Raw genomic sequence first — 25,108 nt, forward strand, 5'->3', positions numbered from 1 at the left:
CAGGAAACACAGACAAAGTGTAGAACATAAGAATGGCCACACTGGGTCAGACCAAAGATCCATCCAGCTCAGTATCCTGTCTTCTGATATTGGCCAATGCCAAGTTCCCCAGAGGGAATGAACAGAACAGGTAATCATCAAGTGATCCATTCCCTGTTGCCCATTCCCAGCCTCTGGCTAGGGACACCATCCCTGCCCATCCTGCTAATAGCCATTAATGGACCTATTCTCCATGAATTTATCTAGTTCTTTTTTGAACCCTGTTATTGTTATAGTCTGGGCCTTCACCACATCCTGTGGCAAGGAGTTCCACAGGTTGACTGCGTGTTGTGTGAAAAAATACTTCCTTTTGTTTGTTTTAAACCTGCTGCCTATTAATTTCACTTGGTGGCCCCTAATTCTTGTGCTATGAATAGTTGAAGGTTATGGTAAAACACCCTATTTTGTAGCACTTTGTTTTAATTTTGCTAGTTATATTGTATGTGTGCATCAGCAGATCTTCTTCCCTTTTTTGAATGATGCCGCCAGGAGCCAATAACATTTCCCCTTAAAAAACTATGTCTTTGCAGCTGCCGCTTAGTAATCCTTGGATCCAGCTGAGCCAGTTTCAGGGAGCTGGTAAAGCCTGGAATATGGTTCATTACTATGCTTCATCAAGACAAGAATTTCCCTGATTAATAGACGCATAGACTTTAAAGTCAGAAGGGACCATCATGATCATCTAGTCTGACCTCCTGCACATTGCAGGCCACGGAACCTCATCACTCCACTCCTGTAATAAACCCCTAAACTGTGGCTGAGTTACTGAAGACCTCAAATCATGATTTAAAGATTTCAAGTTACAGAGAATCCACCATTTACCCTAGTTTAAACCTGCAGGTGACCCGTGCCCTGTGCTACAAAGGAAGGCAAACCTCCCCCAATGTCTCTGCCAATCTGACCTGGGGGAAAATTCCTTCCTGCTCCAAATATGGCGATTAGATAGACCCTGAGCATGTGGGCAAGACCTACTAGTCAGATACCTGGGAAATAATTCTCTGTAGTAACTCAGACCTCCCCTCACCAGCTGTGTTTGTTAAAGCTCCTAGCATACCTCTTATCACTTCTCTGTCTTTTGCCACCTGATGAGAAAGGATGTTCGGTGAGTAAAATTCATTCCTATGTGCAGAGTTTACTCAAGATCGAGGCACCATTTAAGCCTCAGATGTATGTAGGACCCATTGCACAGGGGTAAATTTCACCATTTTATTATTTATATGCTGCTGCAAGTATACTGATCACTCTATATGGTACACCCAAACCAGGTCCCTGCCAAGTCTAATACAAACAAACCCAGTATTTAGGACAACACTGAAGCATGGGAAGGTGCAGAGACCTCAGTAGGTGAGGCAAGAGCAGGACAGTAGCATCGTCATGAGAAAAGGAGATCAGAAGGGGAGGGAAGGTCCTTGATGCACAGGAAATGGGAGGGTGTTCTAAAAATGTGCATCCCTGGGGTAGGAAGGTTCAGAGAAAGTCTGAAGCCAGGAATGGGAGATGGAGACAAAAGAAGTACTTAGCAAAAAGAGATGAAGAAAAGCCTAGGAAGCGAGAGGGGGCATGAGAGACATGGTCACAGCGCCTCCAGGGTGTCATTTTTTTGGAAGTAAAAAGGCAGTAATAGGGATAATTGAATTATGACTGAAAATCTAGCTAGTGCAGCTGAAGCACTTAACTCTCCTTCCTCATAGTTCTGAAAAGCTGGATGTGATTATCTTGGTGAATAGTCCAGCATAATGAGGTTTACTGGATGTTTCACTGTGCATTGTAATTCTCTTGTGTTGCTGAGACTGATCGCTGTGAGTCATGACAGCAATGTACAGAGCGAGGATATGAGAGGAAATATGGCCCTGTGGTGGGGGCACTAGCCTGGGATTTGGGACCCATGTTCAATTCCTTGCTTTGCCGCAGGTTTCTCGGGCAAGTCACTTGATCTCTCTATTTGCCTATGGTACAACTGTAATGGGGGCCATATAAGTTGCTTAGCTCTATAGATAGCATGTTGTACGCACTCTGAAGACTCCTGTTCTCTAGTTATTCCCTGCATTGTGGGTAGATACTGGTAGGCTTGGACCTCACTGCTGTTTTCCATTGTTCAGACGTAGTAGGCCTGATTATGTACTTTTCCTATGCTGGTGAAAAATCTGGAGTGATTCTCTTGAACTGGAGCTACCCCAGTGTAAGTGGGATCAGAATCAGAATTCAAGCCACTTTGGCCAGCCCCTCCAGACTTGCGCTGAATGCATCTCATCTGATTTGGAGAATCTATCCTGTTTACACTGGTGTAATAAAGATCAGAATTGGGCCCTAACCTGCCATTATTTTTTAATTTAGGCTCTTCAAAAAATCATCCATTGTGAAATTGGCTTATACAGGAATTGACACTGTTGAAAAGCTTTGGTACGTGGTGCATTTTGGTATTAAACTGCAGTGTTTCATCTGTCCTCAAATTGCCTAGAACCAGAGAGGTTCCCAAACTTGTTCCACCGCTTGTGCAGGGAAAGCCCCTGGTGAGTCGGGCTGGTTTGTTTACCTGCTGTGTCTGCAGGTTTGGCCGATCGCGGCTCCCAGTGGCTGCGGTTCGCTGCTCCATGTTGCCCTTTTTTCTTATCTAGAAGTGCTGGATACATTTCAGTCTTTTTCCTGTTTGGAATCAGTAAGTGTTAGTCCTTCCTATATCAATTGATTCAGCAATTGTAAGCTCATCACACAAAGCTGACAAACAGCCTCTACAGTTCCAGGAGGTTTTATTTTAAATGACTTTTCCTTTGGGTTATCTATGGAAATGTGAAAAGAAAAGGAGTACTTGTGGCACCTTAGAGACTAACAAATTTATTAGAGCATAAGCTTTCGTAGCTACAGCTCACTTCATCGGATGCAAGTGAGTTGTAGCTCATGAAAGCTTATGCTCTAATAAATTTGTTAGTCTGTAAGGTGCCACAAGTACTCCTTTTCTTTTTGCGAATACAGACTAACACGACTGCTACTCTGAAACCTGTCATTATGGAAATGTGGTATCTTGCATAACAATCTGCTAGGCAGAGACCTGGCTGCAAGATCAATTAGGGATCACGCTGCCTTATGTCCTTCAATATGTGAATATTTCCCATAGCAGACTATAATGGGGACAAGTGCCCAGGTTTGTTTTGTTTTTGTTTTTAAGTAGAGGATCCATTCGATTCTAAAGAAATTTTGCTGGAAACCTGCCTTCAGTGACTCCCTGGGCAAGACATAAGATAAGTTGTAGGTCACACATTCCTGCAGGCAACCTCAGATTCTGCAGTCTTCCTCTTGTTATGTTTATCCTCTTTTGTGTGTGTGTGTGTGTGTGTGTGTTGTCCCCTCACTTCCCCCCTAACCCTCTCCAGCTATAGCAAACTGCCACTCTGTCTCTGGTTTCATTCACTCCTCTGGCTGCTTTAATTTTCCTTTATTGATACACTGAGAGTTTCCGTTTCCAGGATGTCTGAAATCTGGAGTTGTATCTATGACCGAATGTGGACACTGTGGTGCTTGACTCTTCTCTTCTCCACTTGTTTAACTCCATTGACTTCAAAAGGAATTGCTCCAGATGTATTGTTGGGTAAGCCAGAACAGAATCAAACCCTGCTGTTTGAATATAAACTCAAACTCTGATGGTCAGTGGTAGATCAGGTGCTAAATGCTCACCTTTTCAGGAAATGCACTTGTTCCTACAACCAAATACCTAGTTCGCTTATCAAGTCCAGCTCTGGGGAATCAGTGAAGAAGTAGTTCCTTCCAGTAGCACCATCTGAGGATCTGGCCCATTGTTAATTTATACTTAAGCATTAATAAACAGGCATTTCTTCTGAAAAAAAATGTCAGAGGCTGTTTTGATGAATGTAATTCAATTTGCTGTGAATATTGCAGCATCCCTTTTCATACATGTTAAGGTCAGAATGGGCCATTGTGATCATCTAGTCTGATCTCCTGCAGAACACAGGCCAGAGATTTCACCAGTGATTCCTGTATCAAGTCCAAAGCTTCTGGCTGGGCTAGAGCATATCTTTTAGAAATGCTTTGTCTTTCTAGCCCATTCCATGATGTAGATCTTCTAGACATTAGGACAGATTAATAAAACCAGCCTTCCTGAGGTAAGGAAATACTTCAAGTGTTCAAGCTGCACTTAAATTTATTTTTCACAGCTGACTAAGGTAAGCATGTATTATTTCAATAAAATGTGGTGTGTAAACAGATTAATAAAATGGTGTTTGGATGTTTTAAATTGGTTTTCAAAGTTCATGAACTCTGATTGTAATCAAACTCTTCCTTGGACAGTATGTAGATCTTTATTATAACATCACTAATAGCCACTGCAAAGATGAACGATCTCAGAAAAGATCTCTACAAACTTTCACATTAAGTGATGTGTACAGCTGAACCACAAAAATAACTGACTTTCCCAGGCTGAATGTATCTGTGAAAAGGAAATCTGGAAAAGAGTGTCCATTGCTAAATGTAATTTGAAAAAAACAAACAAACTGGGAATCTTGTAAAGAGCTTTGATACACTCTCGGGAATAGCTGCTGCTGTTACTTCTGCTTCTAGGATAGTTCTTAATTATTATATTAGTCAAGTTCATGTTCTAGTGCACATCCTCAGACTTACAAAACGATCAGAGTGTAGAACAATCCCACAGACAAACGAAGTGGAGGGAAGATCTGTGATGTTGCTCCAAACAAATCACCTAAGAAGAGAGGGCTTGTAGATCAGATAGTACTTATTGAGACTGGATCATTTTGCAGAAGGTGGCATTTTTTGGAGCTTTTGTAAGTCTTGCATGTATATTTGAATAGCATGCTTGTGCATTGTTTGTAAATTACCCCTTGCTATTTATCACTAGATGTGGTTTTATTGGAGTCTCTTATAAGCAATATTTTCTTTTATCTGGTTGTTGTATAGGATTGAATCTTGATATACACTGGATTAGAAGAGCCCAAATTAGGTACATTTTATCCGGATAGCACATGAGAAATTTAAAGACAAAATATCTTTCCAGTGAATTTTGAAGTCTCTGTGGAAGATTTTACATCTTGCAAATTCAGACCTGTATGAGACTGAGTAGTTTTCCTATCATTATTGCAGTTTCTACCAAGCGTTTTTAAAACTAAAGCTTTTGGAATGATGAAAACAGGGTTATGGTGTATTGATAAGGCAGTGAGAGAAAGGTCATTGTGCCGCTGCCTTTACTGTACCTGTTCTGTGGAGAAATAAAGGTCTCCAGATTCCAGTCTGGCATTTTTTGCCAGATGTGTATTCGCTTAAAGGAGACACCCCCCTCTTCCCCGAAAAAAAACCCAACCCCAAACCAAAAACCCCATGATTATTTTGTTTGCCAGTGTTTTTCATTCTTTAAACCCACTGTTGATTATTTCAGGGAACATTTTATAGTTCTTAAGTATTTTAATATCAAAATGTAAATGAAAAGGGTTTTTTTTGGTTTTTTGTTTTTGCATTATTTCTTGTTTTGCAGAATCATTTAAGATATTAGGAACATTTCTTTTCTATTTATTTCAATTTATTTTTGTGAGGGACCCACAGAACTGGAAATTTAAGCAAAAATGTACCCCAAAGCTAAACTATGGTAGATGTCATTTTAACAATTTCTATTTTTGTTTTGTTGTTGATGCTGTAAATGTATATTTATGAATATTTTAAGAATTTGTTAGATACATATTGTGTATAGTTATTGAAAATTCAAACAGACAACAACATTCTCATTCCCTGTTTACTTCCATAGAAAATTGTATAGGTGCTATTGATTTAGAGGTTAATGAATCCTACTGAACTGAAGATCCTGATACAACTTTAACTGTGGTCTTGCTAACTCGCCACCATAAGCACATTTGAGGTCACTGGTCAGCTATTGCTTGTATACAGAATAATTCTGAGCATGAAGGTCTGTTTACAGCTGAGGAGGGCACTTCCTGTTGCAGGATTTCAAAAACCCTTATTTTCAAAGCATTAGATATTCCAGACAATTTGGGATTTCAGGAAATGTTTTGTAAGAGGACATTCCACACCCTCTCAGATCTGATTGTGTCAAAGTTCAAAAGGGGTACAGTGAAATGCTTTCTCTACTTCTGATCCTCCAGAGTATTTTACATCTAATAATTATATGAACAGTAGTTCCTATCTGCATGTCATGTTCGCCTTGATGTATCAGTGTTTGCCCCATTTCCTCTTGAACACACTGCGTGTACACTTGGCTGTTTTAAAACACTTTAATAAGAAAACAGTCTAGAAACAGTCTTAATTTTAGCATGACAAGGTGGATGAGGTAATATATTTTATTGGACCAACTTCTGTCCAATAAAAGATGTTACCTCACCCATCTTGTCTCTCTAATATCCTGGGACCATCACGGCTACAACAACCCTTCATTTTAGCATATTTGTTGTAATTGTAAATCAAACACGATCAAAGTGCTGGCCTTCCAAATATTACTCATCTATAGTAACCTGTCCTTTTTTGCTTTCTTAGTATCCCTGAGGTGACTATCAGCTTCCAAAGTCCACCTGTATAGTGGCTATCTTACTGGAACCGGTTCTCCAGTCTTTTACGCCAATTAGACATCACTGTGACTCCACTGAAGTCAGTAGGTGGTAATTTCCCATGTTAGCCAAACGTCTCTTTGCTACTATATGGCTGAGATGAAGCCCTCAGGCACAAAGACATTTGGTTGAGGCCCAGTTCACTGGCTAATAGATCAACATTTGAAGTAATATCCTTAACCTCTACCCACAAAAGAGTAATTACTACCCATCTAGTTATGTGCTCTTAACAGGCCCATCCACAACAACTTAGCATCTTCTTACAGTCCTGTCCTCCAAATCTCTCTCAGCAACATCTGACATTTCAAACTTTGGTGGACACCTGTTTCATTCATTTCTTTAGCACACCTCCTTTCTCCATTCCTTTCTCATCTGCTCTCCCTAGTGTCAGCTCCTAACTTTGTCCTGCTTCTCTTGATTGATGCTTATCCTGAAACTAACACAACTTTCCCTCTCCCCTTCTTGTATCCCCTGACTCTCATCAGATGGGCAAAGGGAGAACAAGAGAGCTTGTTTGTGGTAGATGCCATGGACCTGATTCTGCTGTTACTTACGACTGGTGCAACTCCTTTCATATAAATGAGATACTCCTGATTTACCCTGGTCTGAGAGCAGAATTAGCCTTGTTGTTGCCAAACAGAGAGAAATTTACTTTGAGCTTTAATCATTCATGTGCAAAGAGGTGCGAGTTGTTTTGTCCTTGCCAGGGATCTACGATAATCTTAGGTGATGTAGTTGCTCCTATGATTCTGTGTAAAATTTTGCTCCTGGGGGAATTCTGCACCACTGTGCAATGAAGTATTTTGCAGAAATTGAACATGCGCGCAGAATTTTCTATCCCCCACCGAAATGGACTGCAGTACTGCTAGCTGCCACTAGGGGCCACTGGACTCGGCAGAGCCCAGCTTGCACATAGAAGACACTGCAGCGGCCGTTCCCGGCGTGCCCTGAAGGAAGGAGAGGGCGGCATGCAGGAAGCTCTGTGCAAGCCTGGGACCAAGCATCAGGCTGTTTCTCCTTCTGGATCCCTGGGCTCAGGATGGGGGGTGGGGCTCTGTGAGAGGGAGGGGATGTGGGTACTTGGGCTCGGGGGCTCCACAGGTGGACTCTGGGGAGGGGTTGTGGGTTTTTGGCCCCCCGGCTGGACTCTTTGGGGGAGAAGGGGACAGAAAAAGAGGAGCTGGGTTGTCATAGGCGTTTCTTTAACTCTCTACTCCCAGGGGAATTTTTGTGGGTGTCTGTATTGTTACAGGCATACTTGCTGACAGGTATTTTGAAATAAATTACCAAAATAATTGAAACTGGCGTGATTCTGCAGAAGTAGTAAAAATGATTTTCCATATCAGTTGGTTTATTAATCAGTGCTGCAGCCTCTTCTTTGCTGGATCATCCCAGAGGGAATGTTGCTGTGTACTGATTTCACATATTGAGGATATTTTCTTCAGGTTAGGAGCTATTCGAGTGAATAGTTATGTTGAAGCATGCAGAAGACTCAAGCTGCCTGCCTAACAAAATGCTAAAGGACAGGACAGCGTGAGCTAAGAGTCAATTTCTAAACAGTTCAGTGCTTTACCTGGTGGGGAATAGCCTGTTTGCTGAGGATGGCTTCATGGCTGATGAAGACGAGATCCTTCGTGTTACGTTTCTTCTCTTCATGTTCATAGTAAGATATTGTAAAAATTATTTCATGAACGAAGTAAAAAAATATATACAGATGAAGACATGAACAGTGAAACCTTATGTTTCAGGGCATCAGTGGATTGCTGCAGGGGGGGAGAGGAAAATTTCTCTTCACACTACCAGATACTGCCTTGTTAGTGAGGTTTTCATTTTAGATATTGGTGTCTTCCAAGACAGGATACCAGGACCATACCAGATCAATGTGCCTGTGTAGCAATTTGTACCTTTCCATAAGCCTTACAAGAGCTCCATGTGTCTTTGTTTCCTCTTCCTCCCCAGCATGCACAAGGACCTCATAGTTGGCCCTACTCTCTTTCCCTCCTGGCATGTATATATTTTTATTTGCTTCTGGCTTTGTAACACTCTATAAGTCTGACATATTATTTCCCAGTGTCTGCCAGGTTCTGGCTAGTGGGGTGGGGGGAGAATCTCTGTTGCTGAATTTCCTTCAAGACCGTACTCCTGATTAATTTACTGTAAGTTAGCGCTTTACAAGCCAGAAGAGGCTTAGTTTGTCTGTGAAGCAGAATACTAAATCAGTGTTTATCACTAGAAGGGTGGTGGTGGTTGAGCAATGTACCATCTGATAGCTGTTTGATGGGCTCGTATGAAACGAGTTGGAGGTGATGAGGTCAATGAATTGAACAGAAAAGTTACAGCCCCAGCCTTAGTGAACAAGTGACCACATCACAAGAACCATGACCACGATTGACACCAATTGACCCCCTTATTGGTAATATCAGCAGACCAGCTGAATTCCTCTCTTAACCCAAAGCAGTGGTTGGTCTCTCCAGATCAGGGATGAGGCTGAGAGGAGCAGTGAGTAGAAAGTGTATATTGCTGCTGTACCTTCTCTGGTAATACAGAATGGCAACCAGCACCTTCACTTAAAAGAAAAAGAAAGCAACTCATTTTCTAACTGTTACTGGGAAGAGTCTTAACCAAAGCCAGACTAAGCTCCCACATAGTTTATCAGGTGGCAGTATTAATGTCCCTGGGTTCCCTGCAGCCTGCTGGCCATGTCATCCATCCTTGGAAAGATGAGGAAACTTGGCAGTTCTGATGTGGAGGACTCTGAAGTCACGGATGAGCACACAGATGGTGAGGATTCCTTTCTGGGAACCCCTGACAGCCTTCAGGGTAGCCAGAGCACCAAGGTACAGCAGCTGCCCAAAAGCAACATCTTCGCTAGACGAGGCCGCTTTGGGATGGGGGACAGCGATAAGAACATGGCGCCCATGGACTCCTTGTACCAGATGGACCACCTGGTTTCTGGTCCCATCATCAAGTTTAATATCAATATGGAAAGGGCAAAAATACACAATCAGTTTGCCAAGTAAGTTCCTGATATATTGGATATATATTATGACAGGGGTTGCGCTGCATAAGTCAGCATTTACCCATTGCACCACAGTATTTTGCTTTTACAGCAGATATTTCAGTATTTCCTACGCTTTAAAGAATGGGAAGTATCCCAAATACTATGGTACATTTAATGACTATTGCCCATCCTGGAGTTGTATCTCTGAATACAATCTACTCTCCAAATGAATCAATAGGAGTGAACTCAGTGCCTCTAGGAATCAAACCCTTTGGTGTTTTACTCAAAATTAGTGGGCACCTTTGAAAATGTTGCCCTGAATCATTTACCCAAAGCTATACAGTGAATCCGTGGTAGAGCTGGGGTTAGAACTCGGGAGATCTTAGCTCCCAGGAGCATGATCAGATGTTAGACTTAGTTGCTTAACTGGATTTGAGTTCTTGTTCTTAACTTTTCACCAGTAAAAACATAATTTCACCAATACATCTGTTTGTCTAAAATTTATGATCTTATAGACTGTACAATTCATATATGTAATATTCACTAATGGGTGTGCCACTGAAAGCCAGTAATGGAAGTATAATTGTCTGGTGGTTTTTAAGAGACTTGCTTAATCCTTACGTTTCAGTAACTAAATTTATCGTTGTCAGACTCCTATCTACCAATTTCATTGCAAGCTGCTCAGAAAAAGCTTTCAAGTTCTATGATCGCAGAAGGATCTTTGATGCTGTAGCCCAAGGTGACACAAGTGATCTGAATGACCTGCTGATCTATCTCCATGAGACCCGGAAGCATCTCACAGACAATGAGTTCAAAGGTACCCAGTAGTGTCAGATGCATCCAAATGCCAATTCCCTCTTCCAGCAGCACTGCTGAGATTAAAAGATCAGCATGGTGTTGACTTAAATACATGGTAAGACATCGCAGGGGGTTCTGTGTCATGCAGTAGTTTCCTATAGACTGGGCAATTCTCTATAAAGATGCTGGAAATTTCAAAAAAGTTTGAGAGGTTATTTGTGAAACCCTAAATGTTCCTAGGTTCTTCCATCCGTTCAGAAGATCCCAGATCCCTTTTTATTACTGCATGCCTAGGTGTCAGAGGGAGGTTTGTAATGCCCCCTTTTATAGCTGTAACCCTTTGTGTTACAGAGCCGGAAACTGGGAAAACTTGCTTATTGAAAGCCATGCTGAATCTGCATGATGGGAAGAATGATACGATTCCCCTGCTTCTGGAAATTGCAGAGAAGACAGGCAATCTGAAAGAGTTAGTTAATGCAGAATATACTGACAACTACTACACGGGTAAGAGAGGCAGCTGGGAGAATGTCTGGCCTTGCCTGAGCCTAAGTCTGTATAGAAAGACTGGAGATTGGTTACACAGGACCCCTGAGTCCTTTAGACGTTTCTCTGTATGTGACTAAGAATGAAGCTCTGGTTCTCTGAAAGCAGAACCACAAACTGCCAGAGAGCCTGACAATTAGTCAGCACTTGTGTTCCTGAAATACCTGGTTCAGACCTGCTATTTATGCCAGTGACATGTTTGGTTAATGTGGTCTAATTTTCTTCCCCTTCTAGCTGCACGTTGTTGGAATAGGGTTGGGAGCACATTGGCAGGGGAGCAAGGAAGCCTGCGTTTGCTGCCTCTGTTGGCTCCATTCTGCTGATAAATAGAGCACTTCAGTCTCCAGTGCTGTTCAGTTTGTCCCTTTTCACCAGCATTGCATTAACCTCCAAAGGAAGAGCCTGTAGTGTTTGGCAGCTGTTTCTCTGTGTTACGTGATGTGAGATTTTCACAGTCTGATGCGTGTTTCCCTAGGTCAGACTGCTCTCCACATTGCCATCGAGAGGAGGAATATGTACTTGGTGAAGCTCTTGGTCCAAAATGGAGCAGATGTTCATGCAAGAGCCCATGGAGAGTTCTTCAGAAAAATCAAAGGGAAACCTGGTTTTTATTTTGGTAGGGAAAACAAGGAGCATGATGCATGATTTCAGTCACTGATCAAGTAACCAAGAGAGTTGTCCCAAATGTGAGCTGTTCAAATACTCCTGATTATAGGGGACCGGATGACCCACAAATAGCAAGGGGGCTAATCCAACCTTCCCTAGTATTTCTCTAATGGGGAAATGGGATTACAAAGCAGCTAAGGCAGTTAGGCATGCATTTCCCATTGATATTGAGTGCAAGATGGGTACCTAACCTCATTTGTCTTCTGAACTACCTCTGTATCTCTTGATGGGTTGTATCATTATTAAAGGCACCTTCTAGCCCTGCACTAAATATTTCTATAGCCATCTATTTTCAGTGGGAAGAGGATATTCTAATCCAAGCACTTTTTTTTTTTTCTGCCTAAAACTTAGTGTGTGAGGTCCCAACACAAGAAATCTTTTTTTTTTTTTTTTTTTTGTGGAAAACTCCCTTAAGATGTTCAGTCCTTTTAACCAAAATACATAGGGACCATTCAATGTGCATTTCTAATTTGAGAATTTTTTTTTTTTTTTCAACTCTTCATATGCTGGGTCCAGATAACCCCAGTGTATATTGATTAGCAAGGTATGAACATGTTCACTAGTGAGTGACATTCACCCATGTTTAGAGGGCCTGCACAAGTTTTATGCAGTGCTTAAGTCCCATAGGGAAATACAATTTTTACAATGTGACTACGATTTGGTACAGTATTTGATGGAGAACTGCTCACCCCTGTCTGGTCAGGGTGGGAGGTGCAGACTTGCATATTCTCCTTCGCTTTTAGGCTCATAAAGGTGACTTTTATACCTATGGTGAGTTTTCTGACCAGTGATTCATGTTGCTTGCCATTAGGTGAACTGCCTCTTTCCCTGGCTGCCTGCACCAACCAGCTAAGCATTGTGAAATTCCTCCTGGAGAATCCATATCATCCAGCCAATATAGCTGGCCAGGACTCTATGGGCAATACAGTTCTGCACGCCCTTGTGGAGATTGCAGATAACACCAAAGATAACACCAAGTTTGTAACAAAGGTGTATAACAACATTTTGATCGTTGGTGCCAAAATTAACCCGATGCTGAAGCTGGAAGAGATCACTAACAAGAAGGGACTGACTCCTTTAACCCTGGCTGCAAAGAAAGGGAAGATAGGGGTAGGTGGACACATACCTGTTACCCTTTCAAATGACACATAGTATAATCAAAACATTTACACTGGGTACATGTCATTACTTGCTGCCTGGGCCTAGCAGACAGAGATGGTGGAAAACTTTGCAGGATTTAACACTGGAGTTTAAAAAGCAAAGCTTTGGCATAGTCTAGGTAATGTTTCCAGAGGGAGTCATGTAGTACCACTCCACATATGTCAGCCTAGATGGAAACAGTAAAAGTGCCCTGGCTGCTATCTCAGGTGGAGTAGGAAGCACATCTTTGATTGATTGGCTGACATGGCCAATTCCAAAACATTTCCCATTCACCAAGACAGTGACCTCAAAGGGATACGAAACAGGTGCCTCTAGATGTCTGTTTTAGGTTTGAGAGGCCAAAGATAGTCACAAATATTAACTGGAAGAGACCAGAGACACTCCTTTGTGTTACTGCATTAGCCCATTTGCCACATTCATATTGCCCCATTCTCCAGAACCCAATGAGATCACTGGCTTTTGGATAGTGCAAACTATGAGCTGTACAGTATCCCAATGGCTTGATATCAGTGCAGTTAAATCAGGGAGGAATCTGACCTCCTGTGTTATTGAGAAACTGAGTAACAAAAAATCTACCACAGCTGAAATATTGGTCCCATATTATTCTTTTATGATTAGATTTTCGCCTATATCCTTAGACGAGAGATCAAAGAGCCTGAGTGTAGGCATCTGTCTAGGAAGTTCACCGAATGGGCCTATGGACCCGTCCACTCATCTCTTTATGACCTGTCCTCCATAGACACGTGTGAGAAAAACTCAGTGCTTGAGATCATTGCATATAGCAGCAAAACACCAGTGAGTATGAAACCTCCTCTACACTTTCTTACTGGGTTCAGTGGTCAGTTGCGTTCTTTATAGTGCATGTCTCTGAAGTTTTGCATCCTTAGTACAAGTAAATAGTGATCTGGAACAGTGCAGAGATGTAATTTTGTTCTTGGCACTAGTCTATGCACTGACATTCCTTTTGCCCACCTGACTGTGGAAGCTAATCCCAGGACTCTTTATTGCAAACATTCCCCTTTGGTTTGAAGCCAGCAGTACTGTTCACAGGAGTGCTTGCTCAGACAAGTAAGGGTACAGTCATGCCATACAGCAAGCCTCTGTGTTGTATGTCATTCCCTGGCACTCTTTTGGGTTCCTGAGAGAAACATTTTATAGTTAGAGCAGGGGACTGGGAGACAGGCCTCCTGGCTTCTGTTCTCAGCTCCGCTCCTAATTCACTGTGCAACCCTGGACAAATCATTCTACTTTAGGTTTCAGAGTAGCAGCCTTGTTAGTCTGTATTCGCAAAAAGAAAAGGAGTACTTGTGGCACCTTAGAGACTAACAAATTTATTAGAGCATAAGCGATGAAGTGAGCTGTAGCTCATGAAAGCTTATGCTCTAATAAATTTGTTACATTCTACTTTAGTTTCCCTATTTGTGATCCGGGGATAATGACACTTCCCTGACTCCTGGGGATTGGAGAATGTGTTCGCTGTGGACAATGAGATTTCATTTACTGTTTGCAAAGCCCTTTGGCAGGTGCTCTCTCATCTTGCGTGTCTTTTGGCTTCTTTGGGACTCACATTCCTTCTCTCTCTCGTCCCCCTCGCAGAATCGCCATGAGATGCTGCTGGTAGAGCCCCTGAACAGGCTGCTGCAAGACAAGTGGGACCGATTCGTCAAACGCCTATTTTACTTCAACTTCTTTGTTTATGCCATGCATGTTATCATCCTCACCATTGCCGCCTACTTCAGACCTGTGGAGAAACATGGAAAGGTACTTCACTGGTCATGCTCATCAGTGTGACCACCCCGGGGATGAATTCCCAGGCCTGCCTGCCATGTTCATGGTGCCAGAGCTTAAAAGGTTCTTCCCTCTTTCCTGAGTGAGGAAGAGAAAGGGCGCAGAGGAAGGATTCCTCCTCCAGCCCCTCCTTGGAGAATGGAGGAAGCAGTGCTTTTAGGGACCAATCCTAGGGGAAGCCAGGCACCTTCAACTGCTCAGCAGACAGGTCCTTTTCCATCTTCAGTTGTGCTGACCCTTTGTTCCTGTGTTATGCAGCCTCCCTTCAAATTTGAATACACCACTGAGGAGTGTTTTCGAGTCACCGGAGAGATCCTGAGTGTGCTGGGTGGTCTCTATTTCTTTTTCAGAGGGGTAAGAGCTTTGAAATTTCTCCTTAGAGCCATGTGGATAAGTGGGAGCCAAAAACAGGTGCCCCCCTTGATTTGGGCTAGTTGCTATTAGAGTCCATCCCTCACTCAAAAGCTGCAGATAGTTTTTAATGGCATGGCCAGGAGCTGTCAGGTTTCTACTCAGCTACAAAGCTAAAAGAAAAGGAGTACTTGTGGCACCTTAGAGACTGACAAATTTAGTTAGTCTCTAAGGTGCCACAAGTACTCCTTTTCTTTTTGCAGATACAGACTAACACGGCTGCTACTCTGAAACCTACAAAGCTAAGGTGCAGTTGACTATCATGCTATTGTGTGAGAGGGAAGGCCCTACAAAGTCTAGGAGTGCCTGAGCACAGCTACTAGCCGAGACAAGGTTTAAGGGGGTACTGAATATAGCCATGACCTGCACCATTAAGGACTTTAGAGATCATCAGTGCTATTTTAAACAAAAACTGTTACTGTATGGTGGCCAATGTAAAGAATGCACAGCAATTGGTTTGCTGGTTTGAGCAACTGGGATCACATTTCAGAGTAGCAGTCATGTTAGTCTGTATTCGCAAAAAGAAAAGGAGTACGTGTGGCACCTTAGAGACTAACAAATTTATTTGAGCATAAGCTTTCGTGAGCTACAGCTCACTTCATTGGGCTGTAGCTCACGAAAGCTTATGCTCAAATAAATTTGTTAGTCTCTAAAGTGCTACAAGTCCTCCTTTTTCTTTTTGTGATCACATTGTGAGCAAATGGGCTGTTGTCTTCCACACAAGCTGCAAGCTCCAGAGTAGTGCTACACTGAGGGGATAACCCTAATTGAAGCTCATGCTTACTGGAATGTGTGTTTCTTTTGATGGTGAGCTAACCTTGTGGTGAGCTAACTTAGGATGAGCTGTTTCCCTTTTCCCAGCTTGGACCTGGCTCAGCAGACCTCCCGAGCACTTACAGGGGCAGTGGTTGCAGCCGCATTTCCAACAAGTTTGATACAGATAACAGTCAGCACTTAGATATAGAGTGATGGGTCCCCTGGGCAGATTCACAGTCGAACTCTACTTGCCAACCTGAAACTGGCTTTTCTTCTCCTTTTTTTGCAGATACAGTATTTCCTGCAGAGGCGGCCCTCATTGAAGACTCTGCTAGCTGACAGTTACAGTGAGGTTCTTTTGTAAGCTTCTCAGCAACTTCTTTATTTGCGTTTGAATGTGGCATTTAGGAGCCTGAGGGACTCATGGCCTTGGCTTGAGCCAGGCATCTCATGTGCGGGCTTTGAAATAAGCACAGTGCTTTTCATCCCCCAGTTCTCCTAGCACTTTACATAGGTGGCTTCAGGTCATAACCCTCGTTTACAGGGAACATGAGGTGCTGAGAGGTTTACTGACTGGGTCCCACAGCAGACCCAGGAATAGATCCCAGGACTCTTGACTTGCAGTCCGATGCCCTGGACACGGACCATGCTGAAACCTCTCTTGTCCCCAACGGTACCTTCCGCTTTATGCTATTGGAGCCCTCTGCCTTCTCCAGTCAGAGGGCTGCTACACAGGACAGCTCCCTGAACTGCTGCCAGTTCTGTGGTGAGAGAAAGGGAGTGCCAGAGAGAGCGGCGCTCGAGGACAACACAGAGAATTGTGGCTTGTCTTGCTGATACCCTGCAAGGCAGAAGAACAGCAGTGGCTTTGGAGAAACAGGGATATGTGGGAAACTTGGGAGTTATCAAGGGGAGAGGAATTGTGGAGGGTGCAGAAAACAAGTGAAGCATGAAAGGAAAGAATCTTTCAAGGGATGGAGGTTGGCCTAGAAGGACATGCCTGTCCAGGTGGGTTCTAATGTGCTTTTGGGGAGTTCCTGAGTCCACTGCTTATGTCTTCATCCCTCCTTTCTTGCCTGCCTGGGAGGATCTGCACTCTATGCTTGGACCATGCTTGTCTTTCAGCTTTGTCCACTCGTTGTTACTGTTGAGTTCAGTGGTGCTGTACTTCTGTGGCCAGGAACTTTACGTGGCATCCATGGTGTTCTCCTTGGCACTAGGCTGGGCTAACATGCTGTACTACACCCGAGGCTTCCAGCAGATGGGAATTTACTCTGTCATGATTGAGAAGGTCAGTCTAGGGAGCAGCTGGCAAGCACTGCTGAATTTTCACAGAGCCACCGACTCAACCTTATGGTTTAAACCAGGGAGAGCAGCTTTATTTTCACCTTGGGGGGAAATCTACTCACTGTTCCAGTAAGTCTGAAAAGGCTCATGTCAGTTAACTCTACTCTCCTCCATTATTTTCAGGCCTTCTCCACAAAGAAGTCTGACCTCTTCATATGGTCTAACCAAGCAGCCTATAGAGGGGGACAAAGAACCACACTGTCTTAGCTTGATTCACACATGAAAAGTTGAAAATATATTTGGCATTAAATATATTGCATATGCATGTAATAGGTTTTATGAATAATGCAAAGGAAACGTTCTCTATATTGAAAGTCAGTACTAGGAAACGTAGTCACGGTGTAAGGCAAGGGCAGTGAGTTCACACTGTATAGTTCCTTCTTGGAGCCAAACCAGAACTTTCCACCACTCTTGGTTGCAGTTTGTGTTAGTTTCCTATAAAATGTTCTGTTTCCATGTTGCAGATGATCCTGAGGGATTTATGTCGCTTCATGTTTGTCTACCTAGTATTTCTCTTTGGATTTTCCACAGGTAATGTCACCCTGGGAGTTATTTTTTCTTACAGAATCAACAAGATTTAGCAAAAATTACCTTTTCAGTTAATTTAGAATTCCCTTTACTAACTAGAAACTAAGAAATCTACATCATGCCCCCGTACAAAATCTCTACCACATAAAAAAATAAAGAATACTATTTATATAGCATTTATATGGGACTTTTTACCCATAGATCTCAAAGTGGCTGGCCAAGCAGCATTATTCCCATTTTACAGATGGAGAAACTGAGATGCCACATTTTCAAGTAATCTCTAATTTTGGATGCCTCCATGTTGGGTGCCCAACTTTAGAATCCTGGGGACTGATTTTTTAGAGCTTCTGACTCCCCACAACTCCACCTGCAGTCGATCACTGTCAATATATTGTGTCTAATCAGATACATCTTTGCAAGTTTTTCATCGTTTGCAAAATGAGCATGATCTCTGAGTATCTTTTTCTTGTATACATGGCTCCTCCCATTTGCAACAGCTGTGGTGACTCTGATTGAAGATGACTATGAGGGACAAGAAAATGACAGCTCTCTCTGCACCCGATCAGGCCAACTGAAGCGTGGCCGCATGTCATACAACAGTCTGTATTACACCTGTCTGGAGCTGTTTAAGTTCACCATTGGCATGGGAGATCTAGAGTTCACCAAGAACTACAGGTTTAAGTCTGTCTTTGTCATCCTATTGGTCCTCTATGTCATCCTCACCTACATTCTTCTGCTCAACATGCTGATTGCGCTGATGGGGGAAACTGTGAACAAAATCGCACAAGAGAGCAAGAGCATCTGGAAACTCCAGGTTTGTCGATCCCCCAAGGGTTCTGGTCTTTATGTTGCAATTAGAAAGAGAACTTGGGGGATAAGCGCTTTAAGGGAAATCTGGAGGGATTGGTATGTTTCTAAACTTGCAGATTTTCATGGCTTTCTATCTCCTGGTTCCTTACCCATGAGCACAAGCCTGTATGACTGTCCTTGGCCCCTTTCCTCATCTGGTGTATGATGCACTGTTTAAGCAGATGTTCTCGATATACACTGAATATTTCACAGATGTTTGCAATTTAAGAAAATAAATATTTTTATTAGACAATAATAGAGTCAAAAACCAGAAGGCATTTAGGCTCTTGACACTGGAAAACCATGATCAGAATATGAAAAGATAGAGATTATGCATTGGAGGAAAGCAAGTGCCTTCAATGTCATGTCAGCTTTTGTGTACGAAAAGAAACCCTGTAGTTCTAACTACATAACAGTAATTATCCATCGTTTTAAAAGATACACTTCTAGAGAAATTTCCTGTGTTTGTGGTTCGCGTGATCATTGCCCTAGGCTGACAATGCAGGTGAAAGTTCAGGGATTCTTGTTTTATAAAGAAAGGACTCAACATTTGTATAAATATAGTTAAATGCCAGCTGTTCCCCACTCCCCTTGCTTTTTTCAATTGGTAGAGAGCCATCACCATCTTGAATATTGAAAACAGCTACCTGAACTGCATGATAAGCTCATTCCGATCCGGGAAGCGAGTCTTAGTGGGAACCACACCTGATGACAAGGACGATTACAGATGGTGTTTCAGGTAACCTGGTTTTATCTTAAATAGACAATCTTTTACAGAAACATATCTACAGGCTGGGATGGCTCAATAACTGGTAATGGGATGCAGAGCTCTTAAACTTAGGGTGACCAAAAATTACATTAAGGGATCACTGTTCAGTGGCCTGAGTGAAATAGGTTCTTAGTCCAATTCGCAGTAGACTTGGTCCAGCCTGCTGGGTCTGAGAAGCCAGAATGCCAAGCAGACCTTCTATATTAAAATAGCAGCATTGTGTCCTCTCATCGCTGTCAGACTCAAAGTAGTATCATAATTCAACTAATGATGAACAGATATTGCAGCTGAGCCTTTTTCTTTCCATATCTGATTCTACGTTGCTTTACTTCTTGGGCCACTGCGACACAAACTTCTCAGTGGGGAGAATCCTAGCAGAGTGTAGAGATTGAGTATCTGACCTATGCCACAGGGACATCTATGGTATTCCCTGCCAAACCATGAAGTGTTGGCAGAACTGTTACACAGCAGGCCTGCGATAGCTGGAACTCCTCCTTGTGTGGTGATTGGCTAGTGGATCTGCATACTCATGGAGTCACCAGCCCACAGCCAACCCTCTGCCCTGGGACACAAGGACAGAGTGTGACCATGGAATCTGTTGGTGTTTCTCTGCATATATGATATAAATTTAATTGAGTCAGGCCGGTTTCTCCTCAGGTGAATGTTACAGAATTCTTTGTGGGCAGTTGCCTTGGTCCTCAGGCTGAGAGTGGCCTTTTGCAAATATCCAGTAGATGGAGAATTTTATTTGGTATATTAGGGACTTTAATACAGAACATTAAACCCACAGGGACTTTAATCAGCCACAAGGATTAAGCCAGCATCATTCTGCAACACTTTACTTCACAAAAATTCCAGGATTATTGCTGTGTACCTTGAGTGCTTCAAGAGTAGTAATTACTGTTCTACAAGAATTATCTATGAGTAGTTTGTCCACACAGAGAACTGGTTGTGTGACAAAGTTATACTGTGCATGAGGTCCTTGAGACTCTAGATCCTTTTTTGGAGAATAAATTAGATCCCCTTTATCATGACATCATTCTTGTTCTCTCTCCAGAGTCAATGAGGTGAACTGGTCCACGTGGAACACTAATCTGGGCATAATCAATGAGGAGCCCGGATACAGCATGGGCTTGAAGCGAAACTCAAGTTTTTCTTTTAAGTCTAGCAGAGGTGAGGAATCCAGGCATGTAAACACTCTGGTTCTTCCCATATTCTGATGGTATTAGACTATACATTTGGTTATAGAGGCAGCGTAATGTAGTGCAAGTTTATACATCTCTCAGTGAGACTTCCAATAGCTACATGAACTGCTGTTAAATGAACGCAGTGGATAAAAGGATTAAAATGAACTAACCCTTTATTCATTTTGCAGTTTTATTCTTTGGAATTCTCTAGCTCCCTCAAATTCCTCATTCTGGATGTTTTTGGATGGTGTGTAATAAGTGGCACACCTTGGTGAGCTGGTAGAAATGGCAGCAATGTATCATAGGAGCCACTCTCTGATGCCCCAACCCCACAGAGCAGTAGCTAACTAGCCAGCGCAGAAGAACCCCAGTTCATAGATCAGTGGATGTACTTGTCACCTTAAAGGAATGGAAAACTGACAGAAGAATAAAACTCTTAAAATAATAAAATCTTCACTTGTGCTTTATATTTATATCAGCTTTCCTCTGTGTTGGAAACCAGGAATATTCTAGTCTGTTTCTATAGGAAAAAAACATTAATAGCCACTTTGCTTATAAGTTTCAGGGAAAAACTGGAAGACCTTGGTTCCACTTTTGAGAGATGGGAGCAGGCGAGAGGAGGCACAGAAACAGCCAGAAGAAGTCAAGTTAAAACCCATTTTGGAACATGATTATGAGCCTGAAGACTCTGGGGCAAGGAAGTCTGTGTAGTTTTTTTGTTTGTTGTTGAATATAATTGTTCTTAAGAAGAAAGTTAATTATAATTGTTTTTAAGTGTATTGTCTGTGTTCACAGACCCTGGACTTGGAGCCCTTTATGAGAATAGGGCATTATTGCAAAAGGACTTAGGAAGTTACTGTATGTAATAACTCCTTAAACATGCTAAGTAAACAGCTTGTTAGTTAAGACCATGTTTCCATAGTTATTTCCAACGTAAGTCTGCCAAAAATTGGTCATTGTGTCTCCATTACTGGTTAGGTATTTATCTCCAGATCAACCACACTAGAAGGCTCTCTCTTGAGCTTTGTACATCGCACATGCTGGTTAAAAGCAGGAAATAAACTTGAATATTTTTGCCCACAAGGAGTTTTCCTCACCTCCCAGTGCAAAAACTACAGACGGCCTAGACCTTGAGATTTCCTACCTGGCCCAAACAAGAGACGTAAAAGTCCCTGTTAGATTTCACTCCTTGCTCCCCATCTCCACATCCTAACTGATCCTTGGGAGGTTCCTCAACTGCTTGGTGGAATGCTCTATAACAGTCCTCTGCCTGTGGGACTTGTCTGGGATAGAAAGAATGTCACAGCTTCTAACACAGGTACTCAGGCTGCAGTGAGTTCAATTTAAGTTTTCAGTCATCACACAGTCTGTAGCACTGATACAGAAATATGGTTTTATTGAATAGGTTTTAACTTAATCTTTACCATACCCCAAAATTACAGCAATCACCGTTGTTTTGGTTATTGGATAGAATCTATTATCAACTCCCTGAGAAACAGTCCCCAGAAGCTAACGTATATTATGCCAGTACAGGTATGAAATATCAGCGGGTATGATTTGTAGAGCCCTGCATGGATACAAAATACATATCCGTGGATATAAATCAGTAGCTGTGCAGTGCCCCGCACTGGGAGCTCCTCCAGCATGGCCACTGGGGTGGGCACCTGTGGGTAAGGAGCCCCATGGGCAGGGCTGGGGACAGTACAGCCATGCAGGAGGAGCTACCAGTGTGGGGCATTGGCTCCTGAGAGTGGCAGCCTGACAAGCTGCTGCTTTCACCACTGTCATTTCCAGTAGAGCCCTGCAGATACTGATTTATATCCAGAGGTATCTGCATCCACGGATATACATTTTGTATCTGCGCAGGCCTCTAAATTTGTATAGTCACGTTTATAATTAGCAAAAAGAAAAGGAGTACCGGTGGCACCTTAGAGACTAACAAATTTATTAGAGCTGTAGCTCACGAAAGCTTATGCTCTAATAAATTTGTTAGTCTCTAAGGTGCCACCGGTACTCCTTTTCTTTTTGCGAATACAGACTAACACGGCTGCTACTCTGAAACCTGTGTTTATAATTAGCTGTACTTACATGTTATATAATTTGCAAGAGAAAGGAAGAGCATATAAATGTGTATATCTATTTAGAGAGCTATATAGTAATGGACAACATACCCCCATATCTCAATGTCTGTACTTTGACCCGTTAAACTTTTACCCCCAATTGGGGAGATTCCAGATTATGTATTCCTTACGCCACCCATTCCTAAACCGAATTTCGCACCACCTTGATAATCTGTACCTTATTCCCTGATAACCAGAAACTTCTATGCTTAAACTCTGTACCGTTTTCTTTTTACTTCAACATTATCTTAATAAAATTATTAAATCTGTTCTTATTTACTTTACAGTTCAAAGCAAACGCAGAAGGAATCTGACTTGCAGTGAAAGAGTATACACGTACAAGAACTTAAAGAAACCAACACCTCTTCAGACATCTGATTCTTCTACTGATGTGTTGCTTTCTTCAGGTTCCCTTTTCCCCATCACATCTCTCCTTGACCCTGGAAAAGAAATATTGAGAAGGTGAAACTGCTGGCATGAGAAGAACAAGCCAATTTTCTCTGTTTAGTTTGGATACAATTTGGAGGAATCAGTTGCAGTTAGAGGTCTGGGTTTGTTTTCAGTGAAACTGACAAAAATCCAGTTACAAATAATTATAAGATCAGGAGAACAAAATGCTATCCAACAACTACCTAAGTTTGCAAATTAACTTAAATTTTGGATTTCTTTTAACTTTTGCATTTATCTTCAAAATTATATCTGCTCTAACCACCACACAGAATAACATTATTCTCATTGGCTGCACTTTATTTAACATGGCAAAACCAACCATATACTATACCTGTAATGCTGCAGTTCTGTAACATCTACAGAACCCATACCATGAGTGAAATCCTGTCTCCACTTAAGTCAATGGAAATTTGCCATTGACTTCAATGGGGTCAGGTTTTCATCCAAAGTAATTTAAATACTATCGTTGTAAGAGAAGAATTACCCGAAGTGACTTAGAATGTGCAGTTTTCACATCTCATCAGAACACAAGTGCTTTATCAGGCAGAAATAACTGTCACTGTCTTTTAATATCATGTTAACTACTATAGGCCCAGCCCTGCAGTTCTGATTCCAAATTCCTTTTGAAGTCAGTGGGAGTTTTGCATAACCAAGGACTTCAAGATTTGGCCCCTGTGTAATTAAAAGCCACAAAGCTCCTCTATTCAACACAAGGCTAGTCTTGGAGGTTGTTGGTATGGTAGCTAATGTAACTGTAGTCATAGGTCCACTGGAGTGATTACTGAAGTTTAAGGGCAGTAAAGTTATCCTACAGTTAAAAACCGGGTCTCATCCATTACCTCTTTTCTTTTCCTTTGCAAGGGGAACAGGATCTTCATTCAGGCTTATCACTGTGTTACTCCATTGGATTTTGTTCACTTCATTCACCCTGTTCATTTTAAGCAAACATATAAAGAGGGGCACTTCATGCATCTGACAAAGTGGGTTATAGCCCATGAAAGTTATGCCCAAATAAATTTTTTAGTCTTTAAGGTGCCACGGGACTCCTTGTTATATAAAGAGGAAGCTTACAAATCTGAAGTGTATTTTTATTCATCTAAAAGCTGGGTTCAGCATAGCCAAGCTCCATATAACTCTAGTGATAGGGTGCTTCAGAAGGTGCAGACTTAAGATGCATATCTAAACTATCTGAAACTATGGAGAATTCCACCATTAATTTGACCTTCTGCTATATGCAACCCCCCTCCCCAACTCTATCTGTTGTTACAGGGGTACCTATCTCCTTAGTATCGAAGAGCCTTTCAAAAAAAGTAAATATAAATCTCTCTCTCCCAGCCCTGGTGCTGTGGCCTGCTGCCCTCCTCTTGTGTCTTTGGTGGAGGGATTACTTTCACCTCCACTGTCTCTGTAGGGCCCACTGACCCTTAAAGTCCTGAATGGTCTTCAGGTGTGCGTGTATGATAAGCTGTATCCAGGAACAGCAGAGAGCTTTGGCCCCTCACATTTAGGCATAATAAAATAGCTTAATCAAGCTTTTATTAAATATGTAGTTACTTTGATTTCTAGAGGTCTCACTGTACCCACTGTAAGCAAGTTCTCTCATCTTCCTTTTTATTAGGGATATATCCAACTAGTGTATTGAGATGAATTTTTTTTTCATTGGAGCCATTTTCTCCAGGACACTGGCAAACTTCTTTCCAGATCCAGTGTGGTCATGGCTTTCTGGAAAACATTTACAATGTATAATCAACATGATGCCAAACAATGAATCGTTCAGGGTATGCTCTAGCATGTGGCTGCTACTGCAGCATGTTCTCACTGTCTGCAGATCATTCTTGCAGCACAACATTTACAAAGGATGCAGGTTTGAAAGTTGGGAGGAGGTATTAGTGCTCTTAGAGTGGGATTTTCCATGTGGTGCTCTTAATTCTGCACCCACAGAAGTTAATGGTAATATACCCACTGAATGTAGGAACGGCCATACTATGGCAGGCCAGTGGTCCATCTAGCCCAGTATCCTGTCTTCCAACAGTGGCCAGTGCTTTAGGGGAATGCACAGGACAGGGCAGTTTTGAGTGATCCATCCCCTGTAATCCAGTCCCATCCTGTGACAGCTGGAA

General features: G+C 42.3%; 1 protein-coding gene and 1 long non-coding RNA gene across 2 annotated transcripts; one reads left to right on the forward strand and one right to left on the reverse strand.

The window, feature by feature from the left end:
- Positions 1-7,776: 7,776 nt before the first annotated feature.
- Positions 7,777-22,328, forward strand: TRPV1 (transient receptor potential cation channel subfamily V member 1). Its single transcript, XM_038375727.2, has 15 exons — positions 7,777-9,630; positions 10,266-10,432; positions 10,765-10,917; positions 11,432-11,572; positions 12,434-12,732; positions 13,402-13,578; positions 14,380-14,544; positions 14,830-14,925; positions 16,028-16,098; positions 16,864-17,029; positions 17,550-17,616; positions 18,111-18,427; positions 19,074-19,201; positions 20,289-20,404; positions 20,978-22,328. The coding sequence occupies exons 1-15, from the start codon at positions 9,314-9,316 to the stop codon at positions 21,127-21,129; spliced, it is 2,532 nt and encodes an 843-aa protein (XP_038231655.1). The 5' UTR covers positions 7,777-9,313; the 3' UTR covers positions 21,130-22,328.
- A 372-nt stretch (positions 22,329-22,700) lies between these two features.
- On the reverse strand, positions 22,701-24,704 carry LOC119844625. Its single transcript, XR_006276242.1, has 3 exons — positions 24,573-24,704; positions 23,828-23,916; positions 22,701-22,978 (listed from the first exon to the last, which is right to left on the reverse strand). It is a non-coding gene; the product is annotated as an uncharacterized LOC119844625 (long non-coding RNA).
- Positions 24,705-25,108: the final 404 nt, after the last annotated feature.

The sequence above is a fragment of the Dermochelys coriacea genome, chromosome 17, assembly GCF_009764565.3.
Source record: "Dermochelys coriacea isolate rDerCor1 chromosome 17, rDerCor1.pri.v4, whole genome shotgun sequence".
Classification (NCBI taxonomy): Eukaryota; Metazoa; Chordata; order Testudines; family Dermochelyidae; genus Dermochelys; species Dermochelys coriacea.